Genomic DNA, 26320 nt, shown 5'->3' with positions numbered 1-26320 from the left:
CCTTTTAAAATTTTGTGTAGCATTTTAAATAAATTCTTTTTAAAAAGAAAAAAAATTATTTGTTTCCTTTCACACAAAATAAGGATCCAGCATAGACTATTCGTCATTAATTAACCATGAGTTATTTTGTGCTTACTAAATCAGACCCTGTTTTTAGACATAATCTGCTAATCTCGGTTAATCCTCACAACTGCCCCACAAAATACCCCTGCTACCCTCTCCATAACAGGGATAAGGAAGCATTCAGGAAGGTGAGATGACCTGCAGTCGGGCTGATGGTTGAGAAAGTAAGGCCACCTTTAATGACTGTTAGGGACTTGAGAAAATGTTTCACCCGTGTCTGCCTACATTTCTCAGTCTTCAGATTGGTTACTAGCAGCTGCCTCTGGGCACCGGCATAATGAACCAAGTGAAGCCTGGCTAACGAACGGGCGCAGGGAGTACTCAACCAAGATATGCTAAGATAAAAGGGTTATCGGTTTTTTCCCCAGGACCTCTGCGGAAGCCTCGCCGCTCCACTCCCGGCCGCCAGGGGACGCTGTGACGTGCTCAGGCACCGAGCGCGGCCGCTCTAGCCTCACCCAGGGAAGTTGCGGTCCTCACCTTGTTCAGGAGCCCGCGCCTCTGTGCCTGCGGCCACTTGCCCTCCGCTCTGTCTTGCGCTACCTACTGCCCTCTTGCCATCCACCATGGCCCTGCTGCACTCCGGCCGCATCCTGTCCGGGGCCGCTGGCGCCTTCCACCCGGGCCTTGCCGCCGCAGCCTTTGCCAGAGCCAGGTAAGCGAAGGGATACTGAGATGGAGCAGGACAGGCCTGCCCAAAGTCATGGGCGCCGTGGGTCACCTAGCCCTCCCCGCTTCCAAACTCAACACACACACACACACACACACACACACACACACACACACACCACACACACAAATACATCTCCCTTTGTGCAACCTCCATGGTTTCCCTTCGCTAGAGGCTGAGAATTGTGTGTCCACGCCTCACAGTGATCCTCAGAGCCCTAACGTCCCTTCTCTCCCTTGCACCAGGCATCGCAGGAGAGCGAGCCGGCGCAACGTTCTGAGAAAGGAAGTGTGGCCCTCTGCGGCACCCGGACTCTCATTCAAGGGAAAGCGCGGGGGGGGGGGAGCGGTGAGGGGGTCCGAGATACTCTGTCGGCCGGGTGGGGGTGCGGGGCTGGGCGAGCACGCCTGCTGCGGCGCCCGGGCCAGCCCCGCACCGATTGGCTGTGGCGCCGGGGCTGCCTCGCGCCGATTGGCCACGGCCCTGGGGGGCGCGCGTGCCCTTGACCGGCTGCCCTGGGGGGCGGCCGGGCGCACCGGTCTTAGCCTTGCTGGAGCCGGGGCGAGTTGGGCTGGACAGGGCGGCTGCCGCCTGCTGCCTGCGTGCCGGGGGAAGGAAACGCCCTGGAGGAAGGTGCCCAAAGTGCCGGCTCTCGGACCTCGCTCTCCTCACTGCATCCCGTGACCTTGGCGTGCGGCATCCTCCAGTCGGTTTTATCACCTGTGTCCCGGCTGACCCTTTTGGTCTTTGGATGGGAAAGGACTGAAGTGTAGTGCACCTTCCCCCCCCCGCCCCTTTTTTTTTAAACCTTTAGGAGGTCTGGCCGTAGGGAATCCACAGTCTTTCCATCTCTTCCATCTCGCTGTGCTCATTCATTCCGTATTTCGTAACCCCAGTTTCTCCAGGCACTATTCCAGATAGATGCTGGCGATACAGCCGTGGACAAGTTAGAGGGAAAGACATACTTCTCTCCAAAAATGACAAATATGTAGTTTCAAATTGTGATGTGTAGGACAGAAGGAAATTTCAGAGCATAAAATAAAGTAGGAATTTCTTCCTAGTGGAAACCTGATCCAGGCGATTAATTCACACAAGCCGATTTGGGGCTGCCACTTTTAAGTACTACCTAATGAGGAGCCCAATCTTAAAACCACCTCCAAGCAGATATTAGCTACCAGAAGCCTATTATACGTTCTTTGACCTTTCCTTTGAATATATGCACAAGGTCTTTAAGTCAGCAGAACAGCCTGTCCTTTCCAAAGCCCCACACTCTTGGCAGTACAGTTTTGCCCTGGCTTTTCCACTTTCTTCTCTCCCTTATTTGGATCCTTCTTGGCTCGCTGTCAATGTGTGCTCTTTAAGCTTACCTACCTAGTGGGCCATAATTAAGAGTGATTTATGAAGAAAAATTGGAGAACAAAAAGAAATGCTTAAAACTCTAATTAAGAGAAAGTTCATTTCACCATATGGTAATCTTAAAATAACTCTATTTTTATGGGTTTGGCTGGATGACCTGAGCTCTAGAACTAAAGTGCTTGGTGAAGTTCTCTTTTTGGTGTGACCTTTTAGTTATTCTTTCCCTTTTGAGAGCTGGTTTTTTCTCTTCTGCCTTTTCCCCAGTAGAGTGCAAATTACATGAGCCAGGTGAGGCAGGAGGATCACAATTCTAGACCAGGCTGGGCAACTTAGCATGACTCTCAAAAATTTAAAAGGGGAATGGAGGGTATATGAGAGCAGAGACCTTACCAATTGTTCAGTGTGGTATCACAGCACTTATATAATAGTGCCTGGCAGGTCTTTGAAAGTGAATGTCCAAACCCTATTTTTAAAACAAATATGGTATAAGTGTTAAATTTTATATCAAAATCTAAACACATAGGAGGACCATAATGCTTCAAATTATGGAACAAAAAAAAAAGTCTTAAAATATTAGAGTATCTGATGAGGAGGAGCTGCCATTCAGATTTAAACAGTAATCTAGGATTGGGTGATAGATGCTCTGACTGGTGGTTGTAACTATTCAAACAAGGAAGTGAGATCCTTCACTCCCTCCACAGTGGAAGTGATTTTTACTTAAAGCCAAATGCTAGAAGTGGTAAAGATTAAAAATTTCCACTTAAAATTTAAGTGGAAAACCCATTGAAGTTTCTTTTATTTTTAAGATTCTTTTAAAAAAAAACTCATTTTAATACGATAAAACCTAAAACCTTGGCAGTTGATATTCTGAAGAACTCAGGATTTATCCAATGAAATACTTTTCATACTCAGATCATTTATGTGAAATGCTTTCTAAATTTAATATTTCATTTAGCCAAATTATTTAAAGTGAAAACAATGAACATAACTTTTGTGTTGACCTGTGCATAATGACATACTAATATATTTTTATTTATAATGATTTGTATTTATTTGTGGCGCTAGGGATAGAAACCAAAGCCTTATGAATTTTAATTCTTATTATTTAATGTTTTTGTGAAATGACTGAAGGACCCCTTTGAAATTCAGTGTGCAATAGTGGTACAAGAACCAGTAGTTAAAAGATCACAATTGTTGTATGATTTGTGCCCTTTTTAGCTTTGTGATCATGGGCAAGTTAATTAACTTCTCGTTTTAAAATAAGAAGAATGTGAGGAAATGCATTTTTAAAACTACAGCACTGGATAGGCTAATATCTCCAAGAAATGCAAGGCATTTGAACTGGAAATATTTATCTGAATACTTTGTACCTAATGTCTTGGTTGGCTAGTCAGTATTGCTCAAATATTGTTGGACTGGTCAAACATTGTTTGAGGCTTTGTGTTTACGTCCAAAGGGTCTTGATAGAAATCACTTTGTAAGCCATAGGTTATCAGCATCAATTTTATCTCCAGAGCACACTGTTTCATCTAGTGCAATTTCTTAAACATCTGCATAGTCTTTTGCATTTTAAGGAGTGGCATAATGAAGGACATAGAAGACCTGAAAAATGATTACTAAAGAAGAGCTGATCAAATTGAGTTACTGCTGCTCCTATATACAGAGTGCTTAAAATTCAATATTTTGACATTACTTTTAGCACTATTCTTAAGAGACCAGAAGACTGAAGGCAGTAGTTTTTGAGAGAATGGATTTATATGCTGAACATTATAAAGAACTTGACAAATAAGTGCTTTTCACACTATTTAATGAGAATGGCTGGACTGGGGTTGTGGCTTTGTGGTAGGTATATGTCCATCTACAACTAAAAATATAAGAAGAAGAAGAAGGATGCCTTCTATCCTTGTGGCTAGGGGCAGCTCTGTCATCATTGTATAAGAGCCTTGGAGGCAGACCACCATTTTAAAAATGAAAGTTACTGGGCTGGGGATATACCTCATTCCGTAGAGTGCTTGCCTCACATGCACAAGGCCCTGGGTTCAATTTCCACCACAAAAAAAAAAGAAAGAAAAGAAAGTTACTTTCTAGAAGTTGCTCTTTTATAATCTAATATGCCCTTGACATTCAAAGTATTCCTTTCACTCAGCAGTTAATGACAGTGATATAGATAGGCAGATGGCTACATGTTTTTTCAGGATCTGAATTGTGGATAAGAAATAACAAAGTTTTCTTCAGGCCCAATGTAGAAGTTGTTTAAAGGTATCTGTGTTTCTTACTATTGTTTAGGTGCTAGAAATGGCCAAGCAGCCTGAAGCAACAATTAAAAAGAGGGGGAAAGTGGGGATTTTGAATTCTGACACTAGAACTCATGAGGAGGAAGGATGATTATGATGTCTCCTAAGACTATTGGGGGTGGGGGGTAAGTAGAAGTAATTGAAAGGCAGAGAAGACCTGCACTGGATTGTGCAGTCCTATGACCATATGTTTCTTGAATTCTCAGCTGTCCTCATGAAGCTCCAAACTAGTGGTAGGGTAGTTGCAAATGAAAGTGCTGTTGGGATCTAATAACAAGATACTTGCTAACATCAAGCGCTTGTTGTAGGCCAGCCTTTGTTCTGAGCTTTTTCATGCTTATATCCACTCTGCAATATAGGGGCACCATTAGGATCCATTTTATGGATAAGGAAAGATAAGACTTAGAGGAGTCATTTCACTTGCCTTCACTCAGCTGGTGGGTGGCTGAGCTGTTGTTTGAATCCATGCAGTTTTCCCAAGGCAAGCTACTAAAGGATACCATTAAAAGAAGTGAGCATCTGGTGTGGTGGTGCACAGCTATAATCCCTGCTACTGGGGAGGCCAGAGCTAGAGGATTGTAAATTCAAGGCCAGTCTCAGCAAAACTCAAATTTTTTTTAATATTTATTTTTTAGGTGTATTTGGACACAACACAATGCCTTTATTTTTTTTTTTTATGTTGTGCTGAGGATGGAACTCGGGTCCCGCGCATGCTAGGCGAGCGCTGTACCACTGAGCCACAATCCCAGCCCCCTGTCTCAAAATTTTAAAAAATATAAAAAAAAAAAATAGACCTGGAGATGTAACTGAGTGGTAGAGTGCTTGCCTAGCTTGCATGAGGCCCCAGGTTCTGTCCCCATTACTACTGTTAAGTAACAGAATTAATTGTATATACCAGTCACAGCTATTGACTCTGAGGCAATTAAGAGCATGAATACAGCTCTGTACTTCCACACCGTACCTGCCATCCACATGCCTCATGCCATCCACGTGCCATCCGTGTGCTTGGTAGAGATTAGGTGGATGTTTACCAAGAGAACAGGAGCTGTTCAACCTGAGTGATTTGGAGCCTTGCTTCCCGAGCTTTCACTTTCAGTGCAACACTAAGCTCCTTCCCATCCTCAGATGGTATTCTTAAGCCTCTTCCTAGAATGGCCTTTCCCTCTTCTTTATCCTTAGCATTCAGCTCATGGGTCACCTCCTCCTCGAAACCTTCCTAACCCTATACTCTCTTCCCCTTCCTTAAGCTCTTAAATCCTCTCCTCAGGCTCCCATAAACCATATGCAGTGCCCTAGGCCTCTCCTTGTCTCTGTGAATCCTCTTCTCCTCACCCTCCTCCACCACACACATACACTTCCAACCTGCATTGTTTCCAGCTCCCTCAGCTCCCTCCTGGCCATCCCATTGGACTGCCCTGGTGGTAAGGGATGATGATTTTACATTCCCAGCTCTTAGCACATGTTAATGCACACAATTTGTTGTTGTTGTTGTTGTATTGTTTTTTTGCATTTTGGTTTTTTGTTTTAGGTTTTGTACCAGGGATGCTTAATCACTGAGCTACATCCCAACAATTTTCATTTTTTTATTTTAAGACAGGATCTCCTCAGTTGCTTAGGGCCTCGCTGAGTTGCTGAGGCTGGCATCAAACTTGCAATTCTCTTTCCTCAGCCACCTGAGTTGCTGGAATTATAGGTTTGCACCGCCACACACACTCACACACAAGTTAATGATTAATCTAGGAGCTCTGAAAGACTTTGTTTTTGTTTTTTGAGGTACTGATCATTGAACCCAAGGGCGCTTCACTATTGAGCAACCTCCCCAGCCCTCTTTATTTTTTATTTTGTTATAGGGTCTCACTGAATTACTGAGGCTGGCCTCAAGCTTACAGCCTCAGTCTCTGGAGTCATTGGGATTGTGGGTGTGCACTACCACACCTGGCAAGACTTCATTTTATGTAATATGAAACCATGTAAAAAGCTTCTTTCCTATTTCCTCTGAAGAAAAGGAGTAAACTAATCTTTTTCTCTGAGCTTACAGCTAAAGCGCCTCAAGACCTTTTATTTATAATATTAATGTTTGCCATATTACTTTGCTCAATATTTACCATGAGGTAAAAATCTTCATGGTAATAAGTTGATATATTAATGTATCTATTCTGCCAGAAGACTATTTGAAGAAAAGCCAGTACTCTCTAGGAGCCCTCTGGAAAATATCAAAGATAATTTCAATGAAAGTCTGAAAATTTTGTTTGAATTTGATTTTTTAAAAAATTGTTACATGAGGGGCTGGGGTTGTGGCTCAGTAGCAGAGAGCCTGCCTCACACATATGAGGCACTGGGTTCCATCCTCAGCACCACATAAAAATAAATAAACACAATAAAGATATTTTTAAAAAAAATTGTTACATGATATTTGGCCACTTAATTAAGATAGGATTGTGAGTGCCTGAGAAACAGTCAATCAGTGGTTTTCTATTTAACCAAAATGACAATAAATTTTAAAAATTAAACATAAAACTGGGCACCTTTGGAAGCCTGAGAAGGAACATTAGCTCTTTCATGCATGAAGCTCTGGGTTCAAGCCCCAGCACCCACTGCAAAAAAAAAATTATTTATGCTAACATAAATAGCAGATTGCAGTGTTTTCATCATTGCTATTTTCAGGTGACTCAAAGATAAGTATACAACAAAGTTCTTGAGTTTTATTTTCTAGTCTAATAAACATAATTATACCAAACATAAATAAATGCTCTTTGAGGGGCTTCAGCCACAGCTCAATTGGCTTGCCTTTGTCACTCACCCGAGCTCCCACAATGCCAAGGGTTTGGGGCCCTGCCAGCCAAAAGCCCAGGCCAAAACCCAAAAGAAGACTCAGGCTAGGGCTTCAGCTTCAATTCCTTCTCAGGCTTCCAAAGGTGCCCAGGCTCCATGGTTTCGGCCTCTGCCTGCCAACCTGATGGCAGAAAGACTGCTGTAACCCAGCAGCTGCCGTCTGCATGGTGCTGATGCCCTCTTGTGCTGTTTGCACAAATGAACTTAAGGCAGAAAAATAAACAAACAAAAGCTCTTTGGAGTCCTCAATAAGCTTAAAGAGTATAAAGGGATTTAAATTCAAAAAAGTTTGAGAACAACTGCTGCTTTTTTTCCTTGGAAAACAAAACACAGTTGTGTTTCTCTATCACTATTGATCCTAGTACAGTATGTTCTCAACAACATATTGATTATCTTTTAACCAAAATAACTTCTATTTCACAGAGAAAACTAAGTAGGGAGACAATGATGCCAGCCTCCCGCTAGCTTGCATTTTAAGCAGCTCATGAACACACTGAGTACAACTTTCACAGCCACACACATGCCTTCTATACCCTCTGTTGTAACAGAGCATATTCATTATAATGATTCACAGCTACCCTCCCAAGAGCATGTGAAAATAAGCAAAAATATATATAAACTTTAAATTATGCTTAGTACTCAGTGTGCCTGTATCCTATCTTACTTAGAAAGAAATTATCTGGATATCCATTGATTAGTTAAACCATTAATTAACTCATTCTAATATTAGTCTAAGATTTAGTTACCTAAAGAAGCCTCATGTGGCAGCTTACCCTTCTAATCCCAGCAATTTGGGAGGCTAAAGCAGCATTATAAGTTCAAGGCCAGTCTCAGCAATTAAGTAAGACTTGTCTCCAAAAAAAAAAATTTAAAGGGCTGGGGATGATCAGACTTGGTGATGCACACCTGTAATCCCAATGGCTTGGGAGGCTGAGGCTGAGGCAGGAGAATCTCTAGTTCAAAGCCAGTCTCAGCAACTTAGGCACTTAGCAACTCAGCAAGACTCTTTCTCTAATAAAATATATTTAAAAGGGCTAGGGATGTGACTCAGTGGTTAAATACCCCTGGGTTCAATCCCCAATACAAAAAAAAAAAATTACCTAGAAATTATCTTTAAGATGACATTTTATAAAGTATAATTACTATTCTCCAAAAAATCTATAACCCCAGTCTAATCACAAGAAAAACATCAAATACCAATAGAGGAATATCCTGCAACATACAACCTGACCAACATTCTCCAAAACCATTTAAGGGCATCAAAAACAAAGCGAGTCTGAAACTATCACAGCCAAGAGAAACCTAAGGAGACAAGACAACTAAGTGTAGTTTGGTAAACTTGAAGGAACTCTGGAACAGAAATAAGTAAAACCTAAGAAAATCTGAATAATTAGTGGACTTAATAATGTATCTTTATGGGTTTCTTAATTGTAACAAATGCCCTATGCTAATATACAATGTTAACAATGGGGGAAACTAGGAGTGGATGAAAATTATGATTGATTTCCTATAAATATAAACTTGTTCTAACAAATCTATTAATAAGAATAGAAGTAGCTGGGCACGGTGGCACATGCCTGTAATCCCAGCAACTTGGGAGGCTGAGGCAGGAGGATCACAAGTTCAAAGCCAGCCTCAGCAGATTAGCAACTCAGTGAGACTCTGTCTCTAAATAAAATATTTAAAAGCGCTGGAGTTGTGGCTCAGTGGTTAAGCACCCCTGGGTTTGATCCCCAGTACCAAAAAATAAGAGAGAGTAGAAGTATATAATTACTATTGAAATTAGAAGTTTGAGGGATTAATTGGTGTAATGCAAATTTATGTTTTTCATAATTTTACATTTTTTTTTTAAACTGGGACAAACCCAGTAGATCTCTAACTCTGAGCTACACCTTTTTTTTTTGAGACAGAGTCTGACTAATTTACCCAGTCTGGCCTAAAATTTACCTGCCTCAGCTTCCTGAGTAGCTGGGATTACAGGCTTGGGCCACCGAGCCCAGCAACATTGTTTTTCTTAAATGAATTCAGAAACACTTTAGGAATTCAAGTTCACATGAGTAAATCTTTGATAATTTTAATTTAATGAAAACAGCTATGACTTTTCATGTTAAGTACAGTATAGCATGCATTTTATTCTATGTATGTTTGCTTTTCCAAAACATACACTGGTTTATTGATAAAATAAGATGAAAACAAATTTAAGAGTAGTACATTGAAAGTACTAGAAATTTGCTTTCCAATTTCCTGGGAAATTTAGGATTGCTGTATTTATGTATATAACTCAAATCTTTTATTTGAGACATTTATCATCTAATTTATCTGTACTCTCAGAGATAGAAAGCATTTCACAGGCACTCAAAGTTTGTTTGTTTGTTTGTTTTTTAATTAAATTAAAGTTCTGAATAACTTACATATGCCAAGGTTATAGCTCTTCAGATACACTTTTGGTTATAGGACCACAGTAAACAAAACAAAATATTCAGGTCTGAATTTTTTTTTTTTTAAGCCAAAGAATTCCTAGTTGATTTAAGCTCCAAGTTTTAAAAGAAAACTGAAGAAGAAGACCTAACAAAGCAGATCTCTGTCATTCTCGCCCAACAGAGAATCTTTCTCTGCCGTCCTTCTACTGAGATCCTACTCATTGCTACTATAAAACAAGAACTAGCTTGTTGGCCATAACTGAACCAAAAATAAAATCAGAAGAGAGTGGGGAACAAACCAAAAAAAGTCATTTGAAGTTGAATTGTGGGCTGGGTATAACCCAGTGGTAGAGTAGCTGCCTAGCATGTGTAATGCCCTGAGTTTAGTCTGGGGTGGGGGTGTGGGGGGGGATTCTATTGCATCTTGGGCTTCACATTCACTCTGGGAGCCAAGGAAAGGTGAGATCACTTCCCCAGCAGCACAACTCAGCCGGCCCAGTCAGGTGATTCCATTGGCATCCACGGATGGTCTCTAAGACTGTTATAGAATGGTTGTTTTGTTTGGCTTTGCTAAGGTAAAATCATCACATACAAATATAAAATGATGACTATGTCAAACATTTTAACCCTTTAAGTAATAATGGAACCAGTAGGATTTTATAATCATTTCTTCCTGCCAATTTTAAATTCCTAAGCATCTTTCAACTCTCTCCCTCTCTGCCCCTACTGTCATGATCCTGGTTCTTGTCCTCATTTCTTTGTCTTAAGCAACCAGCTTCTTTGTTGATCTTCTGCATCCACCCTTACCACTCAAGATTTAGTGCCCTGCTCCAAGTCCACTCACTTTGTCACTCCCCTCACATAATCACCGTCACCCTCAAAAAAAATTTCATGTTTCTCCAGGTGTTACTACATCTGAGGCAGACCCTAGGGTGTTTAGCAAGCATCCCTAACCATGCTCTAACAGATTTGAGAACAGGATCAAACCCAGGCCCCTCACAGAGGCACATGAGATTCTTGAACACCCCTTGCTTCTCCCATCTTTTACCACTCTCAGCTTCTCACTGCCAGATGACTTGAAGTATTCTTTGGATGAGAATTCAGGTCAGGTTTAGGGTGCTTTAAGAGCTTACACATGTACCCCTTTCTCCCATAGTAATCCGGATGCCCCACCTTCTGCATCTCATAGTATCTGTGTTGAAATTATTGCTCTCTAAGTTTCCACAAAGTGCTCTGAAGTCTTCTGCATTCTTGGATTATCAGTACCTGTTACTGGACCCTGTGCGTAGTATGCAGACATTTGCTGAAGTGGATCTTTGGCAGATCAAGGACGACTCTGCCCGTGGGATCTCACTAAGTGACTGAGACAAGGTATTTCTCATTTCAGCTCTTGGTGGGCCCATGTAGAAATGGGACCCCCAGATCCCATCCTGGGAGTCACTGAAGCCTACAAGAGAGACACCAACAGCAAAAAAATGAACCTGGGAGTTGGTGCCTACCGAGATGATAATGGAAAGCCTTATGTGCTCCCTAGCGTCCGGAAGGTGAGCTTGCCATCTGTCTCAGCTGGTTAAGAAGAATGAACAGAGGGGAGCACCTGACAGCCACGGAAAGAATACAGCCACAGCCCTGGGCTCTAGTTCTGGCATGAACTGTGTGCATTGCTCAGGTTTTCTGGTTTAGTCCTGGCTCTAAAAATGAGAGATACTATAGTGCGTACCCGTAATCCCAGTGACTTGGGAGGCTGAGGCAGAAAGATCGCAAGTTCAAGACCAGCCTAGGCAACTTAGTGACTCAAAATAAAAAAAGGTTGAGAGAAGTAGCTAAGTGAAGAGTCCCCCTGAGTTCAATTTCTATTACTGAAAGAAAAAAAAGGCAGGGGATGGGGGTGCTAGAATCAATACTGTCTTTTCCAAGATTTTAAAACAGTGTCATATTTAAACATGAGGGTACACAAGAAGATCAAAAATTTAAACATTGTCTCTTGGCAAGAGGAAAATAGCCCTCTGTACATGAGAGTTACTATTGTTATTTTCTGTTTCTTCCATTTTGTTTGCCTTAGAAAAACCCTTGTCCACAGATATGCGCTGTCCATCCTTCTTGCTGAACTACAGTTTTTTTTTCATTCATTCTATTAGTGACTTGGTTTCTATTTTAACTTTCATATAATTAACCCACTTAGAACAGGTTTTAAAAATTATTCGTGGCTGAGATTGTAGCTCAGTAGTAGAATGCTTATGGAGCATGCACAAAGCCCTGGGTTTGATCCCCAATACCACCAAAAATAATAATAATTTATTTAATTTACATTCGCTATTGTTACAAACTCCAGCGCCACCAAGCACTGTTGTACATTGCCTTATTAACACCCACTTCAGCCACATGAGACGTTAAAACAGTTGTCCCACTGGGCATGGTGGCACATGCCTGTAATCCCAGTGGCTTGGGGGGATCATGAGTACAAAGCCAGCCTCAGCACCTTAGTGAGAGGCCCTAAGCAACTCAGTGAGACCATTCTCTAAGTAAAATTTTTTTTTTTAAAGTGCTGAGGATGTGGCTCAGTGGTTAAGTGCCTCTGGGCTCAATCCCCCCAGTACAGGAGGAAAAAAAAAAAAACAGTTGTACCTATGTTTAACAAATGAGGAAAATGGGACTCAGGAAGGTTAAATAACTCATATAGTTGATAAGCGACAGCCAGGCCTCTGACTCTAAAGCATGAAAATATGTGGCTATGACTATTAACTCTTGGAAGTTCCTAGACTGGCAGACACCTTGAAATGCTTCCCTTTCATGTATTTAGTTTTGTCACCTTATATCTACTTTAGCTGTTGCACCTAAACTTTGTTTTTGTGCATTCCAAGAATGGCATTTTATGTAAATGATTATCAGGAGAGACTATATACCAACCCACAAAAAATCTAGAACATAGCAAGACTTTTCTCAAAGCAAGATGACTTCCAGAATTTAACTGTAAAATATTAATTAGTAATCTTAGTTTCAGGTAGGGAGAAGAATCTAAACAGATGCATTCTTCTTTTGTCTAGGCAGAGGCCCAGATTGCTGCAAAAAATTTGGACAAGGAATACCTGCCCATTGGTGGACTGGCTGAATTTTGTAAGGCATCCGCAGAACTAGCCCTGGGTGAGAACAGTGAGGTGTTGAAAAGTGGCCGGGTAAGCCAAGCAGACTCTGGCATCATAGAGGGTCTGCTTTTATCTGTAACAAATTTAAAGTAATTTGAACAAATTTATTAACAAATTTTAAGTAATTTAAACATTTTAAACAAATAGGAAAAGATTATAAGTGTGTGGTGATTGAGGTGGCTACACTTGCTAATAAAGTTAAATTGGCAGTATCTAAAAAGATTTCATATAACATCAATTCTAAAAATGTACTAATAATCCTAAAAATGATAGATAGGTTTGGCCCTACTTTTGCTATTAGTGTCCATGTATTATGTTCATCTTACATTAACCGTGCTTTAGAACTGCCTACCTGGGACTAGTTTTAGGCCTATAATTAGTCCCCACACTCGTGTGCTAAGCTTCCAGCTTAGATGAGAGAAGCAGGTAGAAACCACCCACAGGTGGACTGTGGGAGGCAGAACCAATCTGGTTTTGTCAGCATCCCTGTCCCAACCAGTTTGGGCATTGAAAGAAAGAAGACCCATCCCTTGCATATACAAATATGTAACAGATTGGGCACAATAGTGCACACCTGTAATCCTAGTGTCTGGGGAGACTAAAACAGGAGAAACTCTAGTTCAAAGCCAGCCTCAGCAACTTAGTGAGACCCTGTCTCTAAATAAAATGTTAAACAGTCTGGGGACGTGACTCAGTGGTTGAGCATCTCTGGGTTGGATCCCCAGTACCCCCCCCAAAAAAAAAAAAAAAGGTAACAGTGAGTCCTACCATTATTTCTAATTATAATACATTAATTAAAAATACAGGAAAATATTTTAAAAGATTAAAAAATAAACAAGACATGACCAACAAAAAGAGAAGACCATGCTCCCAACATGTGAACTTAAGTGCATTGTGGTTTACTTTCTCTTGAAGAAAAACATGTGCTTTTTAAAGACTATATTTGCGTATTTATTTTTCTGGGTAGGCCTAGAAGGAAGACAACATATATAGGTTGGGAGTGTGGTCCAGTAGTAGAGCACTTACCTGGCATGTGCAAGGCCCTAGGTTTGATTCCCAGCACCACAAAAAAATAAATAAATAAAACATACAAACATCCTAATGTACTTACTGACTTGATTTTCAAAGAACGTGATATTCAGAGTATCAGTTCATTTTATATAATTCTAGAGTAATAACATAATGACTGTTCTTGGTCTCTTATGCTTTTTTGTGTTCTAGAAGTTTTCCATGTAACATGGATAGTACTACCAGGCCATAAGGAATTAACTTCTCAAAAACAAAGGATATTAAGCCAGGTGCTGTGGTGCACACCTGTAATCCCAGCAGCTTGGGAGGCTGAGGCAAGAGGATGGCAAGTTTAAAGCCAGCCTCAGCAAAAGCAAGGTGCCAAGCAACTCAGTGAGATTCTGTCTCTAAATAAAATACAAAATAAGGCTGGAGATGTGCTCAGTGGTCAAGTGCCCATGAGTTCAATCCCCAGTGCCCCCCCAAAAAAAGCACAAAGGGTACTGACTAGACAGAGTAGATCCTCTCTGTGGCTAGCCACATCACTGACCATCAGCGTCTCTCCAACAGTTTGTCACCGTGCAGACCATTTCTGGAACTGGCGCCTTAAGGGTCGGAGCCAATTTTATGGTGAGTCTGGAAACTCCTTTAGAAAAGAACTTTTGAAAGCAGCAGGGCTTCCTGTCATGTGTGTATTTGACTGCTGAGTCAGAAGTAGGTTTCCTCTTTCCACAGAGTTGGCAGATTTCTTTTCTCTGATTTAAAAAAGAAAGTACTTAGCAGGGCACCGAGAGCACTCCTGTAATCCTAGCAGCTCAGGAGGCTGAGGCAGGAGGATCATGAGTTCAAAGCCAGTCTCAGCAACGTAGAGAAACCCTAAGCAACTCAGTGAGACCCTGTCTCTAAATAAAATATTAAAAAGAGGTGGGGATGTGGCTCAGTGGTTAAGTGCCTCTGGGTTGAATCCCTGGTAACAAAAAAAAGGAAAGAAAGTACTTTGGAAAAATTACATGGAAGATATAACAATAATGAGAAATTCAGTTTATTGACCACATACTGTTACTAGGGAGCTTTTGTATTTTAACTCATTTAATCCCTGTAAGGGAAGTTCCGTTAACCTATTTTATAAGTGAAGAAAGTGAGGCCCAGATAGTCCTTGGCCACACAGCAAGGGTAACTGTCAAAGCCTGAGTCACCCACACAGTCTTGCTGCTGAGTCAGTGCATCTCTCCACCATAGAGTTAAGCTGGGTTTCAGCAGAAAAAAAGTGTTCTCTCAAGGAAACATACCAATGTTTTTACCTCTTTTTTTCCTTCATTTTTTCCATTCCCCTTTATCCCATCTCTTAGGAAAGATTTTTTAAGTTCAGCCGAGATGTCTTTCTACCCAAACCGACCTGGGGAAATCATACACCCATTTTCAGGGATGCTGGCATGAAGCTACAGGGTTATCGGTACTATGACCCCAAGACTTGTGGTTTTGACTTCACAGGTGCCATAGAAGACATTTCGGTGAGTGTGGCACTCAGGGTGGGAAGGGTGAAAGAACAAGGCATAAACTTCCTTGTGGACATTTGATGTCTCCCAGCTGGGTCCTAATATTTTAAAATACTGAGAGGGAGCTAATTCCTAGACCTCAGGTTTCCTTTATTACCTCAGGTTTCCTTTATTACTTACAAAGTAGTGACCCGTGGAACCTAAAAAGCTGCAAAACAGAGTCATCTCTTAGTTCCCTTTCTCTTTAGAAAATGCCAGAGCAGAGTGTTCTTCTCCTGCATGCCTGTGCCCACAATCCCACAGGAGTGGACCCTCGTCCTGAGCAGTGGAAGGAAATCGCGTCTGTGGTAAAGGTGAGGAGGATGAACCGATGGTGACAGTTCTGTTTAGTAACTAGCCTTGATTCTTTTCTTGACAAAGTCTTAACAATAAGAATTAATTAACCTTGAGCCTGTACAAACTTTCTACACATGATAAGCTGCCAGGAAGGGTCTCCTCATTTGCATAATTAGTAGTTCTGTAATTGATGATACATGAGCAATTTGAAAATAATTTTTATTTCTCAGCCCAGATGTAGTGAATTCTGATAAAACCTGTCATTGGCCCATTTGCACAACAGACTGCTGGCCCAGGGTGTCTGCTGGGGGTGCCTGTGGCTGCCCTGGGCAGTGATTACTGGCACAGCCCTTATACTTTTTTTTTTTTTTTTCCCTTTTCCACCAATTCTTTCCTTGCCACTTTTCCTTGACTTTGTCATTATCACTCCCAGAGTGTAGCTGGCTATCAGAGAAGGCATCAGAATTCCTACAGAGGAAGGATTATTGTTATTCCTATTATCTTGTGTCCCCATTTTCGCTAACTTTTGTCAAATCTAAGCTGCAGAAGCCTGGCATAGTGGTGTATGCCTGGAATCCCAGTGACTCAGGAGGCTGAGCCAAGAGATCACAAGTTCAAAGCCAGCCTCAGCAATTTAACAAGACCCTATCTCAATATAAAAAAAAAAAAAGTCTTGGGATGTAATTCAGGGATAGAGCAACCCTGGGCTCAATCTAAGTACCACACATACACACAAACCTAAGCTACAAACAGAGTGAGACAAACAGCATGCAAAGCCATTTCAAAATGAGATGGTTCTAATGAGGCTACCCTGTGAGTCTGCCAGAATTAAATTAATCACAGAAAAGTTTGGTCCTGTGCTACAAGACCAAAAATAATTACCCAGACTCCTGTGGGCCTTAGAAGAGTCTTCTGTTTGACTAAGCAGCATTCTGGGTACACTTAAATTAAGATTCTTTTCTTAATGTCTTTTGAAGAATATGCTGATACTTAACTCTGGGAAAATTACGACATCTTCCAAACTGTCATCTGGGGAAAAAATAGGATTGGTTTTATCTGGGTGGAACAGGTGTGGTCCCAGTAAGTACAAGTAACTACATAGTACATCTTTAGATGGCTACCTAAAGCTTTGGTCTTCTCATTCCTTCCCAGAAAAAGAATCTCTTTGCATTCTTTGACATGGCCTACCAAGGCTTTGCCAGTGGTGATGGTAACAAGGATGCCTGGGCTGTGCGCCACTTCATCGAACAGGGCATTAATGTTTGTCTCTGCCAGTCATATGCCAAGAACATGGGCTTATATGGTAAGCTAGAAGACCCAGTGTGCTATATGTTCTGATGAACTTGAATTTGGGTTGCATATGTATATATCCATGTTGCTCCTTACCCAGGGAGGAAAGATTGGTATAGTGGATTTTACAGATTTTTCTTTATCTTCTTCAGTGTCCTTGAATTCCTCCAGCTAAGAAAACTGATTACGGTTTCTCTAAACAAAAAGTAACTAATGCAGGAGCCAAGAAAATAGATAAAATGAAAAGAAATCTTGAATACTCAAACTTTCTGGTCACCTCAATTCACCATTCTGTCTGTTAAAAACTTTAATTATAATAAAAAAATTATTTTCGTGGTCCCTTCTGGTGGAAACAGATAATATTCAACAAATTTAATCATAATTTGCTCTAATATATTAGATGGAAGAACTAGAAGACAAGATCTATTTTGTCTTTTCAGGCGAGCGGGTGGGACAGATAATATTCAACAAATTTAATCATAATTTGCTTTAATATATTAGATGGAAGAACTAGAAGACAAGATCTATTTTGTCTTTTCAGGCGAGCGGGTGGGAGCCTTCACCGTAGTCTGCAAAGACGCTGATGAAGCCAAAAGGGTGGAGTCACAGCTGAAGATTGTGATTCGCCCCTTGTATTCCAACCCTCCTCTCAACGGGGCCCGGATCGCCTCTACCATCCTGACTTCCCCGGATTTGCGAAAGCAGTGGTAAATATTCCTTGCCACTCTCCAGCTACCTAGGTGTTCTGACCACCGCTCCTTCAGAGCTAGTTTAAATTGACCTCCAGTGACCCACAGAACCTTACAGGTTCCACATGTGAAAGGGGATAAGAAGAAAGAGAGAAGTGTGCACTTTGTCCACAGAAATAAGAAATTTCATAATTCAGAAATAGCAGTTCCTCTTACTCTTTCATCTCTATTTAATAAAACCTGCCTTTCCCTAGAATCAAGTTCAAATTGAAGTAGCATATATAGGAAAACTTCCTTCAGAAGATCACATTTTAGTTTTTGTTTTGCAGTGCTGGGGATCAAACCCAGGGCCTCACACATACTAGGCAAGCATTCTACCACTGAGCCATCCCCAGCTCCCACATTTTTGGTTTTGGTTATCTGTCATCTAAGTCTTAGTACCTGTTCTCTAAATTAGTGTTACTTAATCTTTTTGGGGGGGGCACCAGTGATTAAACTCAGGGGCTCAACCACGAGCCCCATCCCAGTCCTATTTTGTATTTTATTCACAGACAGGGTCTCACTAAGTTGCTTTGTGCACCTTGCCATTGCGGAGGCTGGCTTTGAACTAGAGATTCTCCTGCCTCAGCCTCCCGAGCCACTGGGATTACAGGCATGTGCTACTACACCCAGCTTAATCTTTTTTTTTTTTTTTCCTATATTTTTTTAGTTGTTGATGGACCTTTATTTATTTGTACATAGTACAGAGAGTCAAACCCAGTGCATCACACATGCTAGGCAAGTGCTTTACCACTGAATTACATCCTTAGTCCTTTGTATTTTCCTTTTTAAATTTTGAAACGGGGTCTCACTAGGACTGGCCTGGAATTTATGAACCTTCGCCCTCAGCCTTCTGGGTTGCTGGGATTACAGGCATGCACCACTGTGCTAAGCAGATTTTTATCTTAATATGTGCATTTCAGAACACGTTTGAGATCTATAGTGAATAAAGCTGACAGACACTGTGCTAGTAGATAACCAAAACACAGTTTATACCTTCAGGAAGTTTAGAATCCAGTGAAAAAGGTACACATGTAACATTGATAAAAGACAGAATGGAATAAATGCTACCTATAAGAGAGCTGCCGATTCAGGTGGAAATTGAGGGTGTAGTGAGGACTGCTGTGTGAGCTGTGCCTTAAGAATGAGGGTTTTTTTCCCTTAAAAGAAATGAAAGGAAAGGGAAAATGGACAGAGAAGCCTCCCTGAGAAAAGGCACAGACAAGGGACATGCTTTGTACAGAGTGTGCATAGAAAGTTCCATGTGGTTTCTGTGGTGAAAATACTGAGAGGAAGAACATCAAAGCTGAGGGGTAGAGCCAACAAGGAGGCACCTTGTTGATATTGTGAGAAGTGGGCTTCCGCTCAGTGTAGAGAGTTCGCCTAGCATGCATGAGGCCCTGGGCTCTATCTCAGTACCACAAAAAAGTAAGAGAAGACACAGATAATGTTTTTATCCTCTGGACAACAGGGAGGGTGGGGGGGCTTTCTAAGGTAGCGTCCACATGGGTCATACTCTTGATGCCTTTAGGACCTGGGCCTTGGAGTGAATGGAGCTGGATGAATGGAGCAAGAAATGTAAAATCATATGCCAATTGGAAAGAGGCCAGGGGTTCCACAGGCCCAACCAGTAATCACACTACTAGAATTGTGCTGCCAACTTCTTATTTTTTAGGAGAAATTACAAATCTAAAATTATATGTGCCCGTTTTTTCTTTTGTTTTTCCTGGTACTGGAGATTGAATCCAGGGCCACTCAACCACGGAGCCACATCCCCAGCTTGTTTTATTTTTTATTTTGAGGCAGGTTTTTGCTAAGTTAGAGAGGCTGGCCTCAAACCTGTGATCTTCCTGCCTCAGCCTCCTGAATTCCTACGATTACAAGTAGGCGCCACTGCCCAGTGCTAGTACCCAATTTTGAAATGTTCACTGGGTCAGAAAAACATACCTAGGACTCTATATTTAGCCTTTTAATTGACAGTTCGTAAACTCTGTTCTAGCCATTGGGTATTATGGTCATAGACAGATGGTTTAGGAAAGTGAACACATAACACCAGGAAGATAAACTTCATGCTATCTCCATGATCCAGTTAATAACGAGATTTCCCATAACGCCATGGGAATGAAATATAAGGGTAAATTCTGAGAAAGAAGAAGACTGTTCAGAATCAAGTGAGTGGTGCAGGATGCAGTGGTCCTATAATCCCAGGAAGCTGAAGCAGGATGATCACCAAGTTGAGGCCAGTCTAGGCAACTTAGCAAGACCCTGTATCAAAATAAGAAAGGACTAGTGATGTAGCTCAATGATAGAGAATCCCTGAGTTCATTCTCCACTACCACAAAAAAAAAAAAAAATCAAGTGGCATGTGTGCACAGAAGAGTGCATTGTCTACTCCCCGGAACAAATTCACCTTTCTTCTCTTTTAGCACAGCACTCTTACATTAGCATTACGTTATGTGGCCCTGTTCCATAGCTGATTTTTTACGGATTTGGCTCCTGTCACCCTCTGTTAGCTTTTATAAGCAAGGACCATTTCTCAGTCCTCAGCACCTAGTACATGGCTTGGCTTGTTATAGGTTCCCAGTGCATTGTCTTCATTGTGAAGCAGAAATGTTTATTCTACCCGTGTAAAGAATAATGTCATTGGGGGCTGGAGTTGTAGTTCAGTGTAAAGTGCGTTCTTAGCACATATGAGGTACTAGGTTTGATCCTTAGAGTCACATAAAACTAAATAAATACAATGAAGGCATGCAATGCATCTACAACTAAAAAAAAAAAAAAAAAGGAAAACTGGAAACTTCTGGTTAAACAGAAATTTTTAAAAAGCGGGAGAATAATGTCATATTTTGTTTAACCCATAGCTTTTGCCTCCGTCTTCCTAAGTTTTTGAGTGATACCTTTGCTTAATATTCAAGTGTATTAACTTTCAGTTGTGTGATCAAAGAAGTACTATAATTTAAAACAGTGCTATAGCTGGACGTGATGGCACACACCTGTATTCCCAGCTACTCAGGAGCTAAAGCAGGAGGATCGTTAAGTTCAAGACCAGTGAGAGCAATTTAATGAGACCCAGTCTTAAAATAAAATTTCAAAAAGGGAGATGTATGTCAATGACAGAATACTTGCTGAACATATGCAAGACCCTGGGTTCAACTCCCAGTACCAAAAATTAGAAAAAACAGTGCTACAAAATAGTTTACTTCCCTGGCCAATGACAACATGTCTCCATCAAGGACTAAGAATTGAGGCAAACAGGAGAGGAACTCGGGAGGTAAAAACATTGTTGGTATTTGGCAGAATGAGCTACCTCTTGGGGTCTCCTTGCAGGTTGCAAGAAGTGAAAGGCATGGCCGACCGCATCATTAGCATGCGGACCCAGCTGGTCTCTAACCTCAAGAAGGAGGGCTCCTCCCACAACTGGCAGCACATCACCGACCAGATCGGCATGTTTTGTTTCACAGGCCTAAAGCCTGAACAGGTGAGTGGACTCTGATTTCCCCACAGTTGACTAACGGATAGGTCCTTGTAAACCAGAAGAATTCTGTGTAAGTTGCCTGCATGTTCAGGGTAACCCTGAAAATGGCTATTTTGGAGCCCTTTTAGGTGAAGTTAATATATAGCTTTCATGTGTTGTTTTGGGCTTTATTATTTTTTGTTTCAATATTGGTGATTGAACCCAGAGCCTCGCACATGGTATGTAAGCACTCTACCACTGAGCTATAGCCTCAACGGGTTTTGGGGTTTTTTGTTTGTTTGTTTTAATATATATATACTGGGATTTGGATCCAGGGATGCTGGACTACCACTGAGCTATATTCACAGTCCTTTTTAATTTTAATTTTGAGATAGCCTCACAAGGTTGCTATGGCTGCCCTCAAACCTGTGATCCTTCTGCCTTGGCCTCACAAGTCATATAGGCATGCACCACCACACTTGACTTTTTTTTTTTTTTTTTTTTTTTTTGAAACAGGGTCTCACTTAAATTGCCCAGACTGGCCTTGAACTTGGTATCCTGCTTCAGCCCCCTTGGTAGCTGGCTTCACAAGCAAGAGCCAGTGATGTTGATGTTTTGAGATGGAGTCTCTCACTGTGTTGCCCAGGCTGGTCTAGAATTGGGCTCAAGTGATTCTTCCATCTTAGCTTCCTAAGTAACTGGGACTACAGGCATGCACCACATGCCTGGCCTGTTTTATTGCTGTTGATTGCTTACTTATCTGTATCCCCCCATAAGGCTACTTACTTCTGAGGCCCACATAACTCACTAGCTTGAGAGTTTTGAGGTTCTGGTGATGGAGTACAGGGCCTCTGCATGCTAGGAAGCACTCTTTCACTAAGTTGCACCCCTAGCACAGAATGTTTTGATTGCTTGTGGCCACTGCTGGTTCTTCAAGGAAAGGTAGGAGAAATGGCTCTTCTATGGCTGAATTCTGGTTCTGTGGTGTGATTAAGATTTTTTCCCATCTATTCCATCTCAGAATTCATCATATCTTCTCATGATTTTACTCTAATTTGGCTCACTGAATCTGGGAATGGGGCATAAGTGAGTGAGAAAAGAGAGCTGTTATTTTTTCCATTTAACAAGTTGGCTATTGGGATGTGCCAGAGCTGGAAAACTGCCCTGATCGGTATCCAAAATGTTTTCTCTCCACAGGTAGAGCGGCTGACCAAGGAGTTCTCCATCTACATGACAAAGGATGGCCGCATCTCTGTGGCAGGGGTCACCTCCAATAATGTCGCGTATCTTGCACATGCCATCCACCAGGTCACCAAGTAATTTCCTGGTGCGAGAACAGAGACAACCTTTCTGTCGTCAGCCCCTGCCGTTGTGTGATTCACATGCAGGATGAGGGAGGGTGGATGGTGGAGAGGGTCATTTCTTTCAACCACAGTGCATAACACTTAGTGATTGGATGTGTTTCTCAGAAAAGAACATGTAGTGAGATAGGGCAGAGGCATCCATGGCTGGTGTCTGGAACTCTGTGGCTTTAAACCAAACTCCTCCATCATCCTTTTATCTCTGACTTTTTTGAAAGAGTTTACATGTATAAGAAAGTCACAGCACCAAAAACCTGTCGTGATGTTGCAATATTTCAGAAACTTTAATGAAGCACTGTGTGGTGGAAGGGGTTCCTCAGCGGATCCAGCTTGAGACATAGCTCATGCTATAGGCTGAGTTGTGTCATTAACAGTCCACCTCACATTTGTCCCCCCATGGTGGAGCATCCTATCAACAGACCATATTGCACAAATTGTGCTTTACAAAAACCAATGGGTCTGTTGCCACTGCAGCAAGGAAAATAATAGATGCTGTTTCCTGTCTTATTTAAGAAAATAAGGAAAATGTCTGTCTCTCCTTACCATTGCTGTTCTTTTCTTTAACACAAAGACCTATAACTAGCCTAGATTTCCATCCCATTCTATTGCTTGATTAACCGTGAACCCCATCATATCAGGATCTATTTAAGATTGGAGAACATAATTTTCTGCTCATGCCATACCCTCTGTTTCTTGGCAAAGAATAGTCGAGGGTAGGTGACCGCACTTTATGCCAGCATCCTCATCATTGACTGTGTAATTGTCTCCTCCTGGGGTGCTGCCTCTGCCCGCTGGACCTCTACTTTCATTCCTTGTGGTTATGCAGCCACTAACCTCACATCATGAGTCAGGCAACACAGGTTAGGATCAGAAAAGAGATAGTCTGGGGTTTGTGTGCTGCCAGCCAGGCTTAGGCTTCACCCTTGGAACGATAACCACCATCTGCTCTAATCATGTAGACTTACTGCAGCTTGGTTTCTCTGTTACAATAAATTTACTGTAGATCCAACCACTGTCTACCTTTTTCTTTAATGGGAGGAAGGGGTAGATGTCAGTTTGTATTCTAGAAGTTTAGTCACATCCAGCTGAACGGTAAGCCAGAGATGTGTTAGTGGTCCCAAATGATGACTCAGAGTACATCCTTTTCTTCATCATGCCATTGAGGTAAGCCAGCCCAAAGATGTCGAGAATGTGGGTGTAATTCCTTGGACCTTGTAAGACAGGTGGAGACACACAGTGGATCCTATAGAGACAGGCAAGGGATGGAGGGGAGACGGCAGCTTCAGATGTCTTGGGGGCCAAGGAGATTATTATAAATAAAAATCAGAAGCTGGGTGGAAGATGATGGTTGGTAATCAGCCCTCATCCACAGAGGGAGATGACAGCCATGAAAATGAAAGCACTCAGTAGTAGGTCCTAAATTTTAAAGGAAAAAATGGAAAAAGAATTTTTTTTGGAAGGTCTATTGGTGCTTGAAAATTGGCAATGAAAAAAAAAAGCAAATAATTCAGTGTTTTAAAAGTGATTTGTAAGCAAGGTGCAAACAGTAGATTGCCAATCTGCAAGCTCTGGTGTCGGCACCTGCTTGGCATCAGTCCTGCCTATAGCTATTGTGTCCACTTGTGCTTAGTGCCAGAGGCCATTCAGGATGGGTCAGAGAAGCAATGAAGCAGGGTTCAGTCAGGCCCTGCGGCCATCTGTCAAGTTCTGACAGATGGGTAGGGAACGCAGGCTCAGCATGTGTTTTTCCCTTGCTTCACGTTCCTGAGGGACAGTGCAACAGGCAGAGTCACTCCTGGCCCTTTGCTCTTCTAGGTTCCTATTACTGATAAGTGCACTTGATAGGTGCACGGGGTTGTGAAGGCAGAAGCGAACATACTGACTCACTTGATGTCTTTTCAAAAGTATCTTAAAAGAGAAAATTAAATAAATGTATTAGCCACTCTGGAAAAGGAATACCTGCCTAGATTAGGAGAAAGTGCTTTAAATTCTCCCTGTCTGGAGCAAGAATGGCTGAAAGTTGGGTGCCAAGACCTCAACTAACTAGAAAAGAACTTCACAACCCTACCAATCTTGTTTTAAATATAAGGGTCGTCAGCTCACTCTGCACTGAGCCCCATTCCTTATAAGGTGTATGAACTCTGATGATTTTCTCAAAAGTTCAGGCCATTTACCCTACAACCCTTTTCTAGTTTCCTAGTCCAGGTCTAAAGTGTCTAATGTTCTCCAACCTAATGGAGTGGGGTAGTTTGCCTGCTCAGAAAGAATAGCCATGCCTTTTATCATAATTTAAGGTAGATTAGTTCCCAAATTGAGATTGTTCATTAAAAATATTTGTTGAAGCCAGGTGCACACCTAAACTAGCAGCAGCTAGCTGGGGAGACTGGGCAGGAGGATTGCAAGTTCGAGGCCAGCCTCAGCAACTTAGTGAGACCCTGAATCAGAATACAAAGAGGGCTGGGATTGTGGCTCAGTGGTAGAGTGCTCGCCTAGCATATGTGAGGCACTGGGTTCAAACCTCAGTACCACATAAAAATGAAATAAAGATATTATGTCCACCTACAACTAAAAAATAAATATTAAAAAAAAAAAGAATACAAAGAGCTAGGGATTTAGCTCAGTGACAAAGAGCCTCTGGGTTCAATTTTTTTCCCCAGTCTACAAGGTGATAACCAATTTTACTTATAAATTTTGATGCAAACATTCTAAGTAAAATATCAATTCCATGAATATATAAAAAGAGTAACAAAAATAGGTTTATTATATCATCAATATAATTCAATACATTACAAATAGGCACTCCTTTGAAATTGTTCTTTTTCTCCCCTTTTGCATTTCCAGATGGGTTCAGTCATACATACACACACACACACACACACACACACATATATATATACACACACATACATAAAATTTGCAGCAGTGCTGGGGAATAAACCCGGGGCCTTATACATGCTGGCCAAGTACTTAACCACTGAGCTATACCTCCAACCCTTATTTATTTATTTTTTAATCTTTCTAGAACTGGAGATGTAGCTCAGGGGTAGAGTACTTGCCTGGCACACCCTAGACCTTGAACTGGATATCCAGCATTGGAAAAAAAAATTAAAACTTCCCAAGTGATTACATATAGCTGATCAATGGACCAACCATTAAGAACTATTAAACTAAACCGTTACATCTCAATAACCAAGTCAACCCATTCAACCAGCTTGAGAATTTTGTTTTAAAACTTTTCTTCAGGGCTATGGATATTTTTTTTCTATAGAAATTATTGGTTTATCCAGGCGCAGTGGCGCATGCCTATAATTCCAGTGACTTGGGAAGTCGAGGCAGGAGGATCATAGATTCAAGGCCAGCCTCATCAACTTAACAAGGCCCCAAGCAATTTCATGAGACCCTGTTTCAAAAAAGAGCTGAGGATGTAGCTCAGTGGTAAAGCACCCCTGGGTTCAGTCCCTAGTATGAAAAAAATTTGATTTATTTATAGCTAATAGTAACAGAAAGGCCAATATTTCTTGTTCAAAATGATACAAAAATGTTGAGAATACTATTTTTTATTTTTTCTCAATGATTGCAGTATTTTATATTTGTTTTAGAAAGTAAAAAAATTGAGGGCTAGAGATAGAGTTCAGTGGTAGAGTGCTTGTCTAGCATGCATGAGACCCTGTGTTCAATCCCCTGCACTGGTAGCGGGAGGGATGGGGGGACAATTTCTCAGAAAGTGAAAAATTCCCCTGGAGATAACCGTTGGCTATATCAAATGGTCTTCCATTGATTTTCCTATGCAAACTTTTCGTGGTAGAAAT

General features: G+C 41.5%; 1 protein-coding gene across 1 annotated transcript; it reads left to right on the top strand.

The window, feature by feature from the left end:
* Nucleotides 1–494: 494 nt before the first annotated feature.
* On the top strand, nucleotides 495–23520 carry Got2 (glutamic-oxaloacetic transaminase 2). The gene is made up of 10 exons (XM_078032425.1): nucleotides 495–778; nucleotides 11083–11239; nucleotides 12740–12868; nucleotides 14417–14476; nucleotides 15196–15357; nucleotides 15591–15695; nucleotides 16831–16981; nucleotides 17510–17675; nucleotides 21024–21174; nucleotides 22348–23520. Exons 1-10 carry the CDS (start codon nucleotides 690–692, stop codon nucleotides 22468–22470), a joined length of 1293 nt encoding a protein of 430 aa, XP_077888551.1. The 5' UTR covers nucleotides 495–689; the 3' UTR covers nucleotides 22471–23520.
* The last annotated feature ends 2800 nt before the right edge of the window (nucleotides 23521–26320 follow it).

Source organism: Ictidomys tridecemlineatus, chromosome 15 (assembly GCF_052094955.1).
Source record: "Ictidomys tridecemlineatus isolate mIctTri1 chromosome 15, mIctTri1.hap1, whole genome shotgun sequence".
NCBI lineage: Eukaryota > Metazoa > Chordata > Mammalia > Rodentia > Sciuridae > Ictidomys > Ictidomys tridecemlineatus.
The sequence above is the reverse complement of the archived record's forward strand: the minus strand, read 5'-3'. Positions and strand labels throughout refer to the sequence as shown.

Excerpts from the sequence above, each read along its gene's own strand:
- Got2 (XM_078032425.1), top strand. The coding sequence starts at position 690 with ATGGCCCTGCTGCACTCCGGCCGCATCCTGTCCGGGGCCGCTGGCGCC. Across the intron at positions 779-11,082 it reads GCAGCCTTTGCCAGAGCCAG|CTCTTGGTGGGCCCATGTAG; the intron begins GTAAGCGAAGGG and ends TTCTCATTTCAG. Across the intron at positions 11,240-12,739 it reads TGCTCCCTAGCGTCCGGAAG|GCAGAGGCCCAGATTGCTGC; the intron begins GTGAGCTTGCCA and ends TCTTTTGTCTAG.